The 13,008-nt window shown below is 41.4% G+C and overlaps 1 protein-coding gene across 1 annotated transcript; it reads left to right on the plus strand.

Moving 5' to 3' along the window:
* Window positions 1–206: 206 nt before the first annotated feature.
* Window positions 207–11,459, plus strand: LOC145411381 (uncharacterized). The gene is made up of 4 exons (XM_080281411.1): window positions 207–387; window positions 2,803–3,055; window positions 3,332–3,578; window positions 9,692–11,459. Exons 1-4 carry the CDS (start codon window positions 207–209, stop codon window positions 10,946–10,948), a joined length of 1,938 nt encoding a protein of 645 aa, XP_080137537.1. The 3' UTR covers window positions 10,949–11,459.
* The last annotated feature ends 1,549 nt before the right edge of the window (window positions 11,460–13,008 follow it).

Genomic DNA, 13,008 nt, shown 5'->3' on the forward strand with positions numbered 1-13,008 from the left:
ACCTTCTCTTCTCTCTTTATTTTCCCCAACCCATCCCATCCTTCCCCAGCCCTATCATCTGTCCCTTCACCAGCCTCCCTCCCCACTCCACATCTTCCTTAATCCTCCGACTCACATATCCCTCACGCCTCACCTCCCGTACTTCGTCTCCTCTCCACCTGTTATCTTCCTCCCCCCCCCCTCCTACGTCTTCCCACTCCGCCATGATGCAGCACAACCAGGTTTTCGTGATTCAGGTGTCTAGCGGCAGTAAACCTCAACTGGCCCTCCCCGCCCCCCCTGAAGCCCTCCTACCCTCAGAGGTGAAGTACTCAGCCTCCCTGGTCAGAGGCCTCGGCTTCACACACCTCGTCCTCGCCGCTGTCCTCTTTGCTCTGGGAATTCTAGGTGAGTATCGTATTCCCATTTCGCACATCACGAGCATAGGGGACTGGGGCAAGACTAGTCAGTCCGAACACTTAATATGTGTGACCGGTCACACTTCCCTGAGCATCATCATCACCAAACTAGCTCCCTATTAACTCCATGCATGAGTGCTCATACATGAACATAATTATGCTTAACAGATCTTTCCATTTACCCTCTTAACTTCATCTTATATTCATATTATACCAGCATCAGGTCACACCTTCCTTGCTGGAATATTTCTGTTCCCTTACATTCTTCATTCAAACCTCTAACATTTCACAAAACCACAAGCCTGTCTGTCTCTCAGTCCTGGGCAGGTACAGCATTCAGATAAAAAAAAACATTTGTAACCTTTAGGGGATACCTATTTAGAAGGCAGAGGTGGTCCCAAGCCAGGTCAGACCATCCCCTCCCTTTTAGTCGCCTCTTATGACACGCAGGGAATAGCCTACGAGGGTAGTACTCTACTTTACCAGAAACAAGGGGATCCCCCTACCGCAAGGGGGAGTTGAAAATTGAAGAACATAGGGAGTTACATTACAGAATATTAACATCATCTACATGTTTCCATATGAAACACATGATATCCATACAAGTGGGGAGATCTGGAGCAAGGCTCTTATATCTCTTAGGGAACATGAGCTTGTGAAGAAAGGAAAACTCAGATATCCCTTCCCCCTTCATTGTTGTAAACAGAACAAAACCGTCTACACGCATCACAACTGAGGGACAACAATCACCACATTTTAACAACATCACAATACTCTGAACGAAGCCTCCATCCCCTCACTCTTAATCCTTGTAGTCACCTTTAATGACACACAGGAAAAATACGTCGGTAATACGTAAAAAAATGTGGGTAATACGTAAAAATATGTGGGTAATGCATAAATATGTGGGTAAAACGTACAGAAATGATAATGATCAGGTAGATGTGCAGTGCGTCCCTAAGTGCAAGGCCTGAGGGGGTTAGGTTTACGATGGAAGAGTTGAGAAGTAGGTTGGGACTGGAGTGTATTGGTGTTGTGATAAGGAGAGGTAGATTGAGATGGTTTGGGCATGTGGGGAGGATGAGGGATGATAACTGAGTGCAGAAAGTGAGAAGCTTTAATGTTAGGGGTGGGGTTGCGAAAGGTAGACCAAAGCAGACCTGGGAGGAGATCATTAAGTGTGACCTCAGGGTTAAGAGACTGAAGAGGGAGGCTGCCAGAGATCGAGCAGCATGGGGAGCCACCATTAGATGACCACGGCCGACGCATCCAAGCAAGTTGGAGCCTTCAAAAACGAACAAAAAAAAAAAAAATTGTTTCTCCCCCACCAAAACACAATATAGCTTAATTCGTACTCATGCTTTGTGCTAATGACAATAAAAAGGTGTTGTATTTGTATCTAGTAAATTACGGTACAGTATATCCATTTCATACATTAAGGTGATGGAGAATACACGCTGTAAGTTGTCTACATGCAATATAAGGACTATTCTATTACAAATGTGGTGCGGCATTAACATATGGTGAATTGGTATGTGCATAAACTCCAGGATGCAAAGTATCATACATTAAAAAGGAATAAAAACTATGTTCTTATACAGTGCCACACCCGTAGGCTCTCAGTATGAAGTTCATATGAGATCCACTCCATGACTGGACCTCTTCTGGGCTAATGTATGGCCCGGCCTCCACTATAGGTGGAGGAAATCTTAAAACGAACGAACTGGACCTCCTCTTGATGATATCCAGAATTAACCCTTCCTCATTCTGGTTACATACAGTTCAGTAAGGAGTATCTGTCATGAGAGTAATGAATGTGCATTTTGTGTGTTAAATTCATGGAAGTTTGTGACTAAGTCTACACAAGACATAGGTATGGGCTGACAGGATTCAAACATATGCCAGCATATGAAAGAACATGGTACTGCATCAGCACTTGTTTCAAATGTCCACCATGGCTGAGTTCAAACCCAGGCTTAGGGCACTGCAGATCAGGAAGTGAGCATGATATCCGTTGACCTACTATAGTTTCTTTATAGAGTGAATGAGGTGGTAAAACTTCATGTAACAACTAGGAGAAAAGTTGTTACTGAATATATAGATACTGTTAATGATTGCAATACTAAAGCCAGTCAATTGAAACTGGTGATACAAAAGACCAGAATTGGTCTACCTCAACTTGGCAGAGATTTTTGTTGATTTGAAGCCTATTTCGTGTAGCTCTGTTGCAGAATATGACAAAACTATGGCTCTACATACATTCCATAACACTTCCTGACCAGCATCATATTCTGGTGTTAGTATCTTGCTAAGAGCTAAGCAATCAGGTTGGAGATGCTAGTTTCGTTGGTCAGAGTATAGGGTACAGCACTTATAGTAATAATTTGTATGCATATACCGACAGGGTCATGGGTAGAGCCTGAGACATGCTGGTCTGGTGCTGGAGTGTGGGCAGGGCTCACAACCAGCTTCTGTGGATTCTCTGGCCTTCTCGCTCATCGCCTCTGGTACAAGAACTTCACCATCAAGACTTTCCTGGTGTCCTCTGTGGCAAGCGTTATTATAAATGTTCTGGCTCTCATCCTCATCATTTATGCCATCATCAACAGATACAAGCACTTCCTTATTTTACTGGAACAACTGGACCAATATCCTTGGTATGTTGTTGTTCAGTGAATCTTGACAAAGTACTGTAGTAAACTTATCTGTCTTGTAAGTAATCACCATCAATCTGTTGAAATTTCAGTAGCCTATATTGTGGTTCAGAAGTACTAGCCTTTACATAATGCAGAATATTTTCAGTACTGATTCTGTTGTTGTGATACTTCACCTGTTCTTTGAAACAATATTGTTCCAAAAAATTTGCTCTAAATAAAAGCACATGTACAAAATGGCACACTATGAGATAGTTATCATGATACATCTGATGTCAGGTTCCAGCCATATGACATGAACCGTGAGCATCGACTGACCTTGAGTGTGAGTGCCAACCTGGTGGTGGGATTCATCCTGGAGGTTCTGGTGGGTATGTGGTCAGTTAAGGTTGGATGGCGAGGTGTTCATGCTCCAGATTTTACTGCTAACGCACAGAGTGAAGATATTGAGGAGCAGCAAAGTGTTACATCCCTTCCCCGTCATGGTCAACAAGTACCACTAGCTGCACTCTATCAGTTACTGCAGGTCAGTCTGGAGAATTCAATAAGATTATCTGCACCTGATGCTGGAGTTTTTGCTGAGTAATTAGTTTAATGTGGTTGTGGTTGTTGTTGTTGTTGCTTAACCCTGGTCAGTCTGGCCAAGCAGACCCACTGGCCACAGATAAGCAATTGTTTCTCAAGGACTGTTGGGTACATTATAGTTGTTGTTGTTGTGCTACCCTAGTCTGTCTGACAGAGCATACCCATCAAGCACAGCAGCACATCATTCAACCTTGCCTCAGCACACTGCACGAATGGTTCATCACAAACAGGCTCAAAATAGCCCCAGCCAAATCTGCAGTGACTCTTCTCACAGACTGGACAGCGGGGCGCAGTCGCATCCCACACCTCACCATGAACAGCACTCCCCTGCCACACGCACACACACCCAGAATCCTTGGTGTAACATGCAATACATCAATGTCATTTAAACAACACCTCACAAACATTAAAAATAAAATAACACCAAGACTCAATGCTTTGAGGCCACTTGCCCATACAACATTCGGACACAACAGGGAAACCACCACCACAGTATACAGTGCATACCTTCAGTTATGAATTGTGCAAGCTCTGCCTGGGCTTCTGCCCTCACTAAAGCACACTACAGCACTCAACAGACCATACAGAACGGGGCCCTAAAAATAGTCACAGGCTGCACAGCTGCCACACCCACGGGCCACCTGCATCAAGAAACCAAAGTCCTCAAAGTCAAGGATCACCTGGACATGCGAGGCACCCAGTTTCTTGCTGCAGCCTCCGCAAACCCACAACATCCACTACAGTACATGGCAGCACATCCACCCACACCAAGGAACATCAAAACAACACCCAGCACACGATACCATACACAAATACTGTCATCTCTCCCCCCCCTCGCCCACCTCAGATCAGCGTCCGGAAACATATCCACACTCAGATCACTCGTGGCTCCATTCAGTCACTTAAAGACAACACACAGCTGCATGCACGGCCCCCTGACATCCACCCTTCTGAATCCTATCTTCCTCGTGAGGACAGGTCCACCTGGCCAGGCTGAGATGTGGGCACCAACCAGCCCTCTTATGCTACGAAGAGGCTGGATGACTCAGTCCCTGATGCCTGTCCAGTATGCAACACAGCACCCCATACTATTAAGCACATTATGGAAGACTGCATTGCACACAATCACCTACGCCAACACAACATACTCTTTGAGAGCTCTGTGGGAAAGCCCGGTCTCGGCCATGGCCTTCCTAAGGGACTCGGGGCTGTTCGGCAAGACTGCCTAGGGAACAACTACTACTACTACTACCACAGGCATGTAACCTCCCCTACAGAGCTGTCCCATGCAGTGAGCTAATGTTCCCATGTGGTGGCTAACAGTCCCTCGCACAACAAGGCACAAAGATTAGTGTGGAGTGGTATTTACATCACATGGCAAGATGCAGAGAAACATCAGGAGGTTTGGCCTCCAGCTGGATGTTGTAGCTGCTCCACCCATGATGCATAGTTCTGTCACATGTAGGCTCCACTTCAGTGCCAATTTAATGTGGTAAAAAATATGTGCTGTACAGCATTTCTGTATGCATTAACCCCTATACTACAAGTCTATCTATCTATATACCTAGGCTGATTCCCCCAAGGAAAGGGAGGTAGCCGAGACAGTACTACACACTCCCCATTTACTCATCCATTCAAACACATTCATTTGCATCTTAGCCCCAGAGGGGAGAAGGGACAGATCCTCACCGCACAAGGGTCAACTGCGCAGTGCAATCAGTGATCCGCAGCAGGGCCCGACAGCAGAGCTGGTTTACCCCTGCCACATCATAACAGACCCATCCCCATACCTGCACCTGACCTGACTAGCTGATCAAACCAAATGCAACAGAACATCCCCTCAGGGCTGCGTCATCATTTATTCATTCACAATTTATCTCCATTTATTTCTGTCACGCACAGCCACTCTTCCGTGCTCAACAGACATCCCCCTCACATCCGGCCCTCTCATCACACTGTCCATCCATTCTATTCGTGGTCTCCCTCTCAGCCTTACAACTCTCACATCAGATTTAGTTATCTGCTTCACCAATTGCTCATTATTCATTCTCTCCATATGCCCAAACCATCGCAACACCCTCTGCTCAACTCTATCAGCCATCTCCCAAACAACTCCAGTTCTCCTTCACACTTCATCATTTCGCACTCAATCCATACACGTCACTCCACACATACTCCTCAGACACCTCATTTCCATTACATTCAAACTCTTCCTCTCTGCTACACCCATATTCCATGTTTCAGCCCCATATAATGCAGTCGGTACTACAACACCCTCATACAGCCTTCTCTTTACATCTATTCTAAGCGAACGACATCTAAACACCTTTTTCATTCCTCCCAGCACCTTTCCTACTTCATTCATTCTAAACTTCACTTCTGCATCCATTCTTCCATCCAGAACAACATGTGACCTTAAATATTTAAAACACTCTACCTTCTCAAGCAACTCACCATTCAAAACTATATTCATCCCCCTACCATCTACCAATTTCGTACACTTCATCACTTTACTCTTATTCTCATAATATCCAAGTACATCATATACATTTTATCAATGATAACGAATAATTTTATTCAACTTATAAGAATGGCTAAGTTGTGAAAGGGCTAATGAAAGCTAAACCAATACTTCAAGTTTGTAAAGTCTATCCTAAGCTGAAAAAAAAATCTGGAAATACACTAAAATACAAATAAGACATACAGGTGAAGGGCTAGGATGAATATGGTTGATATTGTGTAAGGATGAATCATGAAGTGATGAAGTGTGTAAAGAATGGCAGTAGGAGGTTTGGGTGGTAAGGCTTGGAATAAAATAACATTGTCATAAAACCAGTGTGCAATGGCTGGGGATCGAGGTACTGAAAACTAATAGCATATAGAAGTAATAAAGACCAGTTAGGCTTACGAGGTGATGCGCAATGAGCAAAGTAAGGATGGAATGTGAGAGGAAAAGAAGTTCTTGCAATGAACAAGAGTAATTCAAACAATGACTGTTACATTTCAAATTCTGAGCAACATCACACACTCTTCTCACACAGAAGCATGCACAATAAAAATATATAAATAAATAAATATACTGTATGTATATATATATATATATATATATATATATATATATATATCTCCACACAGATTGGTATGCATTTTGTCAAGGCACAAGATATGTCTGTCTATCTATCTATCTATTGCCAGATGCCTCAATCCCGTACGGGGTGGCCACAAACAAATCGTCTCCACGTTGCCCTGTCCCCTGCCATTTGACTGCCCAGCTCCCAACTCACACCCCCCTCTCTCATATACCTCTCCACTTCACCCCTCCATCTCATCTTCGGTCTCCCCCTCTGTCCACCTTACTCACATACACTCTCCTCATCAGTCTCTCACCCTCCATCCTCTCCACATGGCCAAACCATCTCAGTGTGTTCCTCCTAATGCTTCCTATCACATCCACATTCACACCACAATTCTCCTTTATATCCTCATTTGTCAGCCTGTCTCTCCATGTGACTTCACAGGCTCCTCTTAAATAACTCATTTCCACTGCTCTCACTCTTGTTTCCTTCGAACAACATCCAAGCTTCACTTCCATACATTAGAGATGGTATCTTACACAATACTGTCATGTAGTAACTTTTTCACTTTCATGCTCACTTCCCTGTTTCTTATCACTGCTTTCAAGAACCAGCAACCTTTCTTCCTTGTTGTACCCTTTCAAGCACTTTACCCTCCAAACTTCCATCCTTACTCATCACACTACCCAAGTACTGTACTCACATTTTCCATTTCCTCACCACCCAACCTCACTGTACATTCACTGACTTCACCTCTCTCAAAGACCATCACTTTACTTTTCCCTACATTCACCTTTAAATTCCGTTTCTTACACACTCTCCCAAACTCATCCACCAAGCCTTGCAGCTCCCCTTCATCTTCACTCAACAACACAGTATCATCTGCAGACAACAGTACAGGGAGTTTCCAAACACTACCCTCTCTCACCAACCATGGAGACATGACACGTCCCTGTTTCAACCCAACCTTTAAAGAGAAAAATTCACTCCGTCTTCTCTTCACCCCACACACCACATCACATGCTGCATATATTTCTTCTGTGAATATCCTGCACACACCTTCCACATTCCCCATCTGCTCCAATTCATATTTACCCAATTGTTCCTCCACTTTTCTCTTATATTCTGCCTTTTACTCATCCTCATGTAACCTTTCCACTCTCCTTGCAACTACTCCTTCCTCCCGTCCTTCCCTTCTTCTATTTCTCCATTTTAATTGGATCTTGATTCTGGCCACCACCAAGTAGTGGTCAGAAAATCCACTCCCCCAACCTCTATAAGCTCTTGCATCCATTACACATATTTGCATCCTTTCATCCACACACACATAATCAATCATTGCCTTCCTTTCATTTAGTTCACCACCCACCCTTCTCATCACTCGCCATGTATACCAATGGATCATTTTGTGCCTGAAGAGGGTATTGGGTATCACAAACCCTCTCCCAGCACAAATGTCCACTAACGCACTGCAATTCTTATCTATCTCAGCAGGCACACCCTACTCACCAACTATTCCATCCACCTTCACATTTCCTACTTTACCATTCATATCACCGATCAAAAACACTCTCTCATTCCTCCCAAACTTTTCCATGCACACTTCCACATTTGTCCAGAACTCTACTCTCACTCTGCTTGCACGATCTTGCGTTGGCGCATACACGCACACAATCGTCCACATTAGTATTCCAACTTTCAATCTTACCCACACAATCCTTGACCCTACTGATCCATACTCTCTTATGTTCTTCTTCCATCTTTTACTCACAACAGTACACACTCCCTCTTTTGCCCTCTTATTCTCACCTACTCCTGCACATATACCCCATCTACTGTATACTCCCATTCTCTCATTCTCTCTCCTCTCCATTTAGTTTCAGTTACTCCACATACATCCACTTCTGCACCCTCAGGCACCTGGACAATCTCTCTCACCTCATCATTTGCACCCCTTACATTCCATGTTGCAATCCGTACAGTTGATTAAAAAAAATGCACATGGAGCACAATGATATCTGAAAAGAATCATTTTATCTTGTGAAGTCCCAGGAAGATTAATCTGTTTTCATCTGAAAACTGTATGGATATAATAACAATACCAATTAGAAAATAACATAAGCATGTGATACACAGCATATTTAAGAAAGCAGGTTTCCCAACATTAAGAAACATCACTGGGCATTTCCCATTAGCAATCATCAGTAGTCACAGAATGTTTTGCACCAAGTGTGCATCAATCTTTTTTTTTTTTTTTAACTATATCTGTATCTCCGCATTGGCTCAATATCATAAACCAGTGGAACAATGGCACTCTCCTAACTGTTACTATACAAATTACCTATATTGTATTCCTATGAACATGGCTAACCACTTCTAGGGTTGAGCATTAGAAGGGTTAATATAAGAAATTACAGGATATAGCTCTGCATTCTTATGATAAGCATAGCACTGAGCTACAAATCATGTGCTATATCAGTGCAACAGAGACCAGTGTCATCAAACCATAAGGTTTAATGCAATGAGACAGAGATGAGAAATGGTAGGCAAGAAGGGCCAGTGTTAACAGTGGCCTTTTCATTGCAGCCTACAAACCTTCGGACAGGGAAAAAAAAAAAAAAATATTACAAAGAAAAATGAAGTAAAGTAGTGCTCAGAAATTACTGTACAGGTACTCTGATCTGATACAAAAACACTAGATTGAAATGGGGCGTTTTAACTCTACATGCAAAAAGGGCCCACATCAAACAGCCAATTCTGTTTTGAGTTGTCTGAAAGTCTAAACAGGTAACATATGAAGGTTAAGCACATAATCTACTGAATTTATGAAAATACCTGCAGCTGCAAGTCAGATTTTAATTTTTACACTGGCTCTTTTAGTTTAGCCACAGATTATGGGTAATATTTTGGGTAACTTGTTAATATACAATACAGATCTTAAATTATTATATATTTATTTTATTTTACTTTTTTCCGGCAGACTCATCCAGAGCTACTGGGGTCCAAGAATGTGATGGGTGGCATGGGGACACCATGGGAGGAGCACCCCTCTCACCGTTCCATGGATTATCACGAGAGGGTCAACCGCTTCCTTTCCCATGCGATCCAAGACCAAAGCCATTCCTTCCCTCGCTCCCTCTCCACAGTTCCTACTGAGCCCTCCCCTGAAGGCAGCTCAAGTGGTGGGAGAGGCAGCCCAGCAGATACCCTCCCCATACTGCCAGACCATACCAAAACTCCTAAGCAGTCAAGTCATCTAATCCCTGTTCATAATACTCAGAGTGAAAGTAAAAAGAGACAGAGTAACAGTGAACTGTTAAGGCTCATACGGAATGAGAATAAAGCCAAGGCTCCAGCTCCAAAACTTGGTGATAAAACTAAAGCTGACACAAATTCAAATACTGCTGACATAAAAAATAAAAATGAGGCTAAAACAAAAACTGATGTGAAGAGAGATAGTATTACAGAACCAAAAATTAATTCTGAAAGCAAAACAAAAGCTGAGGAAAGCAACAAGAGAGATCAACATAAATCTCCTTCCTGTGAAAACAGACAGATTGCAATGAATGCCAGTGAGAATGAGCAAAAACCACAGGCTCTCAAGAATAACAAAGATTCTTCAAATAAAGAAACTGTGTGCAAGGAAAATGATGGTGATGCTCAAACTTCAAAGTTAAATGACAGAAATAAAGAGTCAATTAACTCTGTTAAAAATGACCTAATCAGTGTAACTCCAGAGGCAGATAAGGCCATTACAAACACAGAAAGAAAACTAGATTCTCCAAGTGGAGACAAACAAATGCCAGACAGAAAACCAGATGCCCCAAGCAAAAGCAAACATATATCAGAAGGAAAATCAGATACCCCTAGTGAAAACAAACAAATATCAGAAAGAAAACCAGATGACCCAAGTGAAAAACAAACACCAAAAAGAAAACCTGATGCCCCAAGTGAAAACAAACCTATTCCAGAAAGAAAGCCACATGCCCCAAGTGAAAACAAACCTATTCCTAACAGAAAGCCAGAAGCCCTAAGTAAAAACAAACCTATGTCAGAAATAAAGCCAGAAGCCCTAAGTGAAAACAAACCTATGTCAGAAATAAAGCCAGAAGCCCTAAGTGAATACACAGTAATGCCAAACCCACACAAAAATGATAATACAGAATCAACAGTGAGTCTTGACCAGCTGGTGTTGTTGACTGATATTCAGCCTCCATGTGAATTCCAGGATACATGATTCATCTAAAATGCATTTTATCTAACTTGCTGAAGATCCTTAACCCCTGTTAACTTAGCTGATGGCAAAATGTCATCAGACTGGAGGGTCAGTTTGGCTAGTAACCAAGGAAACTCATTCCTACCTCATAATGAAGACTCACTGAATATCACAAAACCACAATTTAGTATTTACATTGTGGAGGTGGCCCAGTTCCATCAGGTGAAAACAAACTGCCTATTATATTAACTGGTGTTGCAGTCTGTCCATTACAAACTGCAAATATGTCAAAAGGGGATCTTGAGCACTTTGTTATCCCAGTTTAAATGTTAAAAAATATACCTCTAAAAGCTAGAAGCATATCTCTAAAAGCTAGCATGTGACTATTGTAATATTCTTGATTCATACAGCTTTCATGGCTGATTCCTTCTCTGGAACCCACCTACTTAGATACTGCACTGTGGTTAATGCCAAACTATTTTATTTGGCTTAATTCCCCAAGAGTTACAGGGTCGAAGTTCAACTGTCCACAGAGAAATAACAGGAATTCAGTGAAGGAATGAACAATCACAAATTTAACACCGTTCTCAATATACTGTGCTGGAAACTTTATAAATACCGTTATACTACAATATAAAGATATTAACTACATAGGCCTACATAAACGGTACATGACATATGCATGCAACTGATTTATTATGTACTAAGATGCTTACAAATAATTTAACATGAATTATCATTAGTAGTGTATCTGCAGTATCTAATTTAAGAATATCAGGTATGGTACTTATGGTATCAATGTAAAGTATTATGCTTTTATTACTCATGATTAATAAAACAATTCAGTACAGCAATTAAAACTGTCCCTAATGGGCTGGTACGAAGGTAAGTTTAGTACTGTAACAGAATAGCCTGACCTGCAGTAAGACATTCTGATGACCACCCACAGCTACTTTTTTGCTTTTCTCATGCACCTTTATCTCATCCTCAACACATGCACTTTCATGTCATATTTTTAGTTTAAAATTCAGGCCTGTCAGTACTAAAAAAAGAAGAAAAAAAAAAAACTCCAAAGTCTATGATACAATTTTGGAATATGACATTCCATTAACATTGTACCTCAATCTCTTAGTTCACATGGATCTGTGGATCCTTGCGTGCATGAACTATGATTCTGTTTGCAACACATATGCTGGGCAGTGGGGTGGGTTTCTAGATCACCACTCCCATCCCTTTTAGTAACTTCTTAGCAAGACTGAATATGTTAATGGTACTTTACCTTATGACAGGATTATAAAAATACAGATTAAACAGAAAGCTAGAGCAGAAGTTGTCACAAATATAAAGGTCTAGCTTTAAGTACAAGTGGTCAAGATGAAATATAATAGTTAATATCATATAGGACTGAATATCACATAGTGTGACTGGGATATTAAAATCCAATGACAATGTTTTATACTTCACATTCTAATTTTGCATGAAGTTTCATTAATGTACATATTACATTCATTTAGCACAATCTCACATTTTAATTCATTTTATACAGTACCACAAATTAAAACAAAAGCTAAACACAGCATGTTTCTAATGTAATATAGGATGTATATAGTTTATATACAGTTGTATATTCTGAAAGCATTACCTGGCAATGTTAATAATGATTTATCTTGCAGTGCACAAATCACACTTCTAACAGTGATTACCTTTACCAATGCACTGAATTTTGTGTACTGGAATATATAATTCAATACCTCCCACAACAGGTTTTTCATTTAATCAAAAGTAACCCACAGTATCAAAAGTAAATTAGAGGGAAATAAGTATGGAGATATATATCATAATAGAAATTCTAATAATTCTTATGAAGTATAGCTTTGTAAATCATTTGAAAAATACTGTACAATGGACAAATTCCACCACACTCTGCTACTGTCTGATGTACTTTAATATCAATACAATGTACAGTCATATACTGTTAAGTAGCAGCTCAATATTAAAGAGGTTGTAAGGCAAGACATAGTATACATTACTGATACAAGACAGTGACTGGTCACAAGCACTGTAGCTGCCTATTTTGCCTT

Source organism: Coenobita brevimanus, chromosome 89 (assembly GCF_032717465.1).
Source record: "Coenobita brevimanus isolate Jiangsu-jjx chromosome 89, ASM3271746v2, whole genome shotgun sequence".
Classification (NCBI taxonomy): domain Eukaryota; kingdom Metazoa; phylum Arthropoda; class Malacostraca; order Decapoda; family Coenobitidae; genus Coenobita; species Coenobita brevimanus.

Coding starts and splice junctions, on each gene's coding strand:
- LOC145411381 (XM_080281411.1), top strand. CDS start 207: ATGCAGCACAACCAGGTTTTCGTGATTCAGGTGTCTAGCGGCAGTAAA. Junction 3,056..3,331: donor CAACTGGACCAATATCCTTG/GTATGTTGTTGT, acceptor ATCTGATGTCAG/GTTCCAGCCATATGACATGA. Junction 3,579..9,691: donor CACTCTATCAGTTACTGCAG/GTCAGTCTGGAG, acceptor TTTTTCCGGCAG/ACTCATCCAGAGCTACTGGG.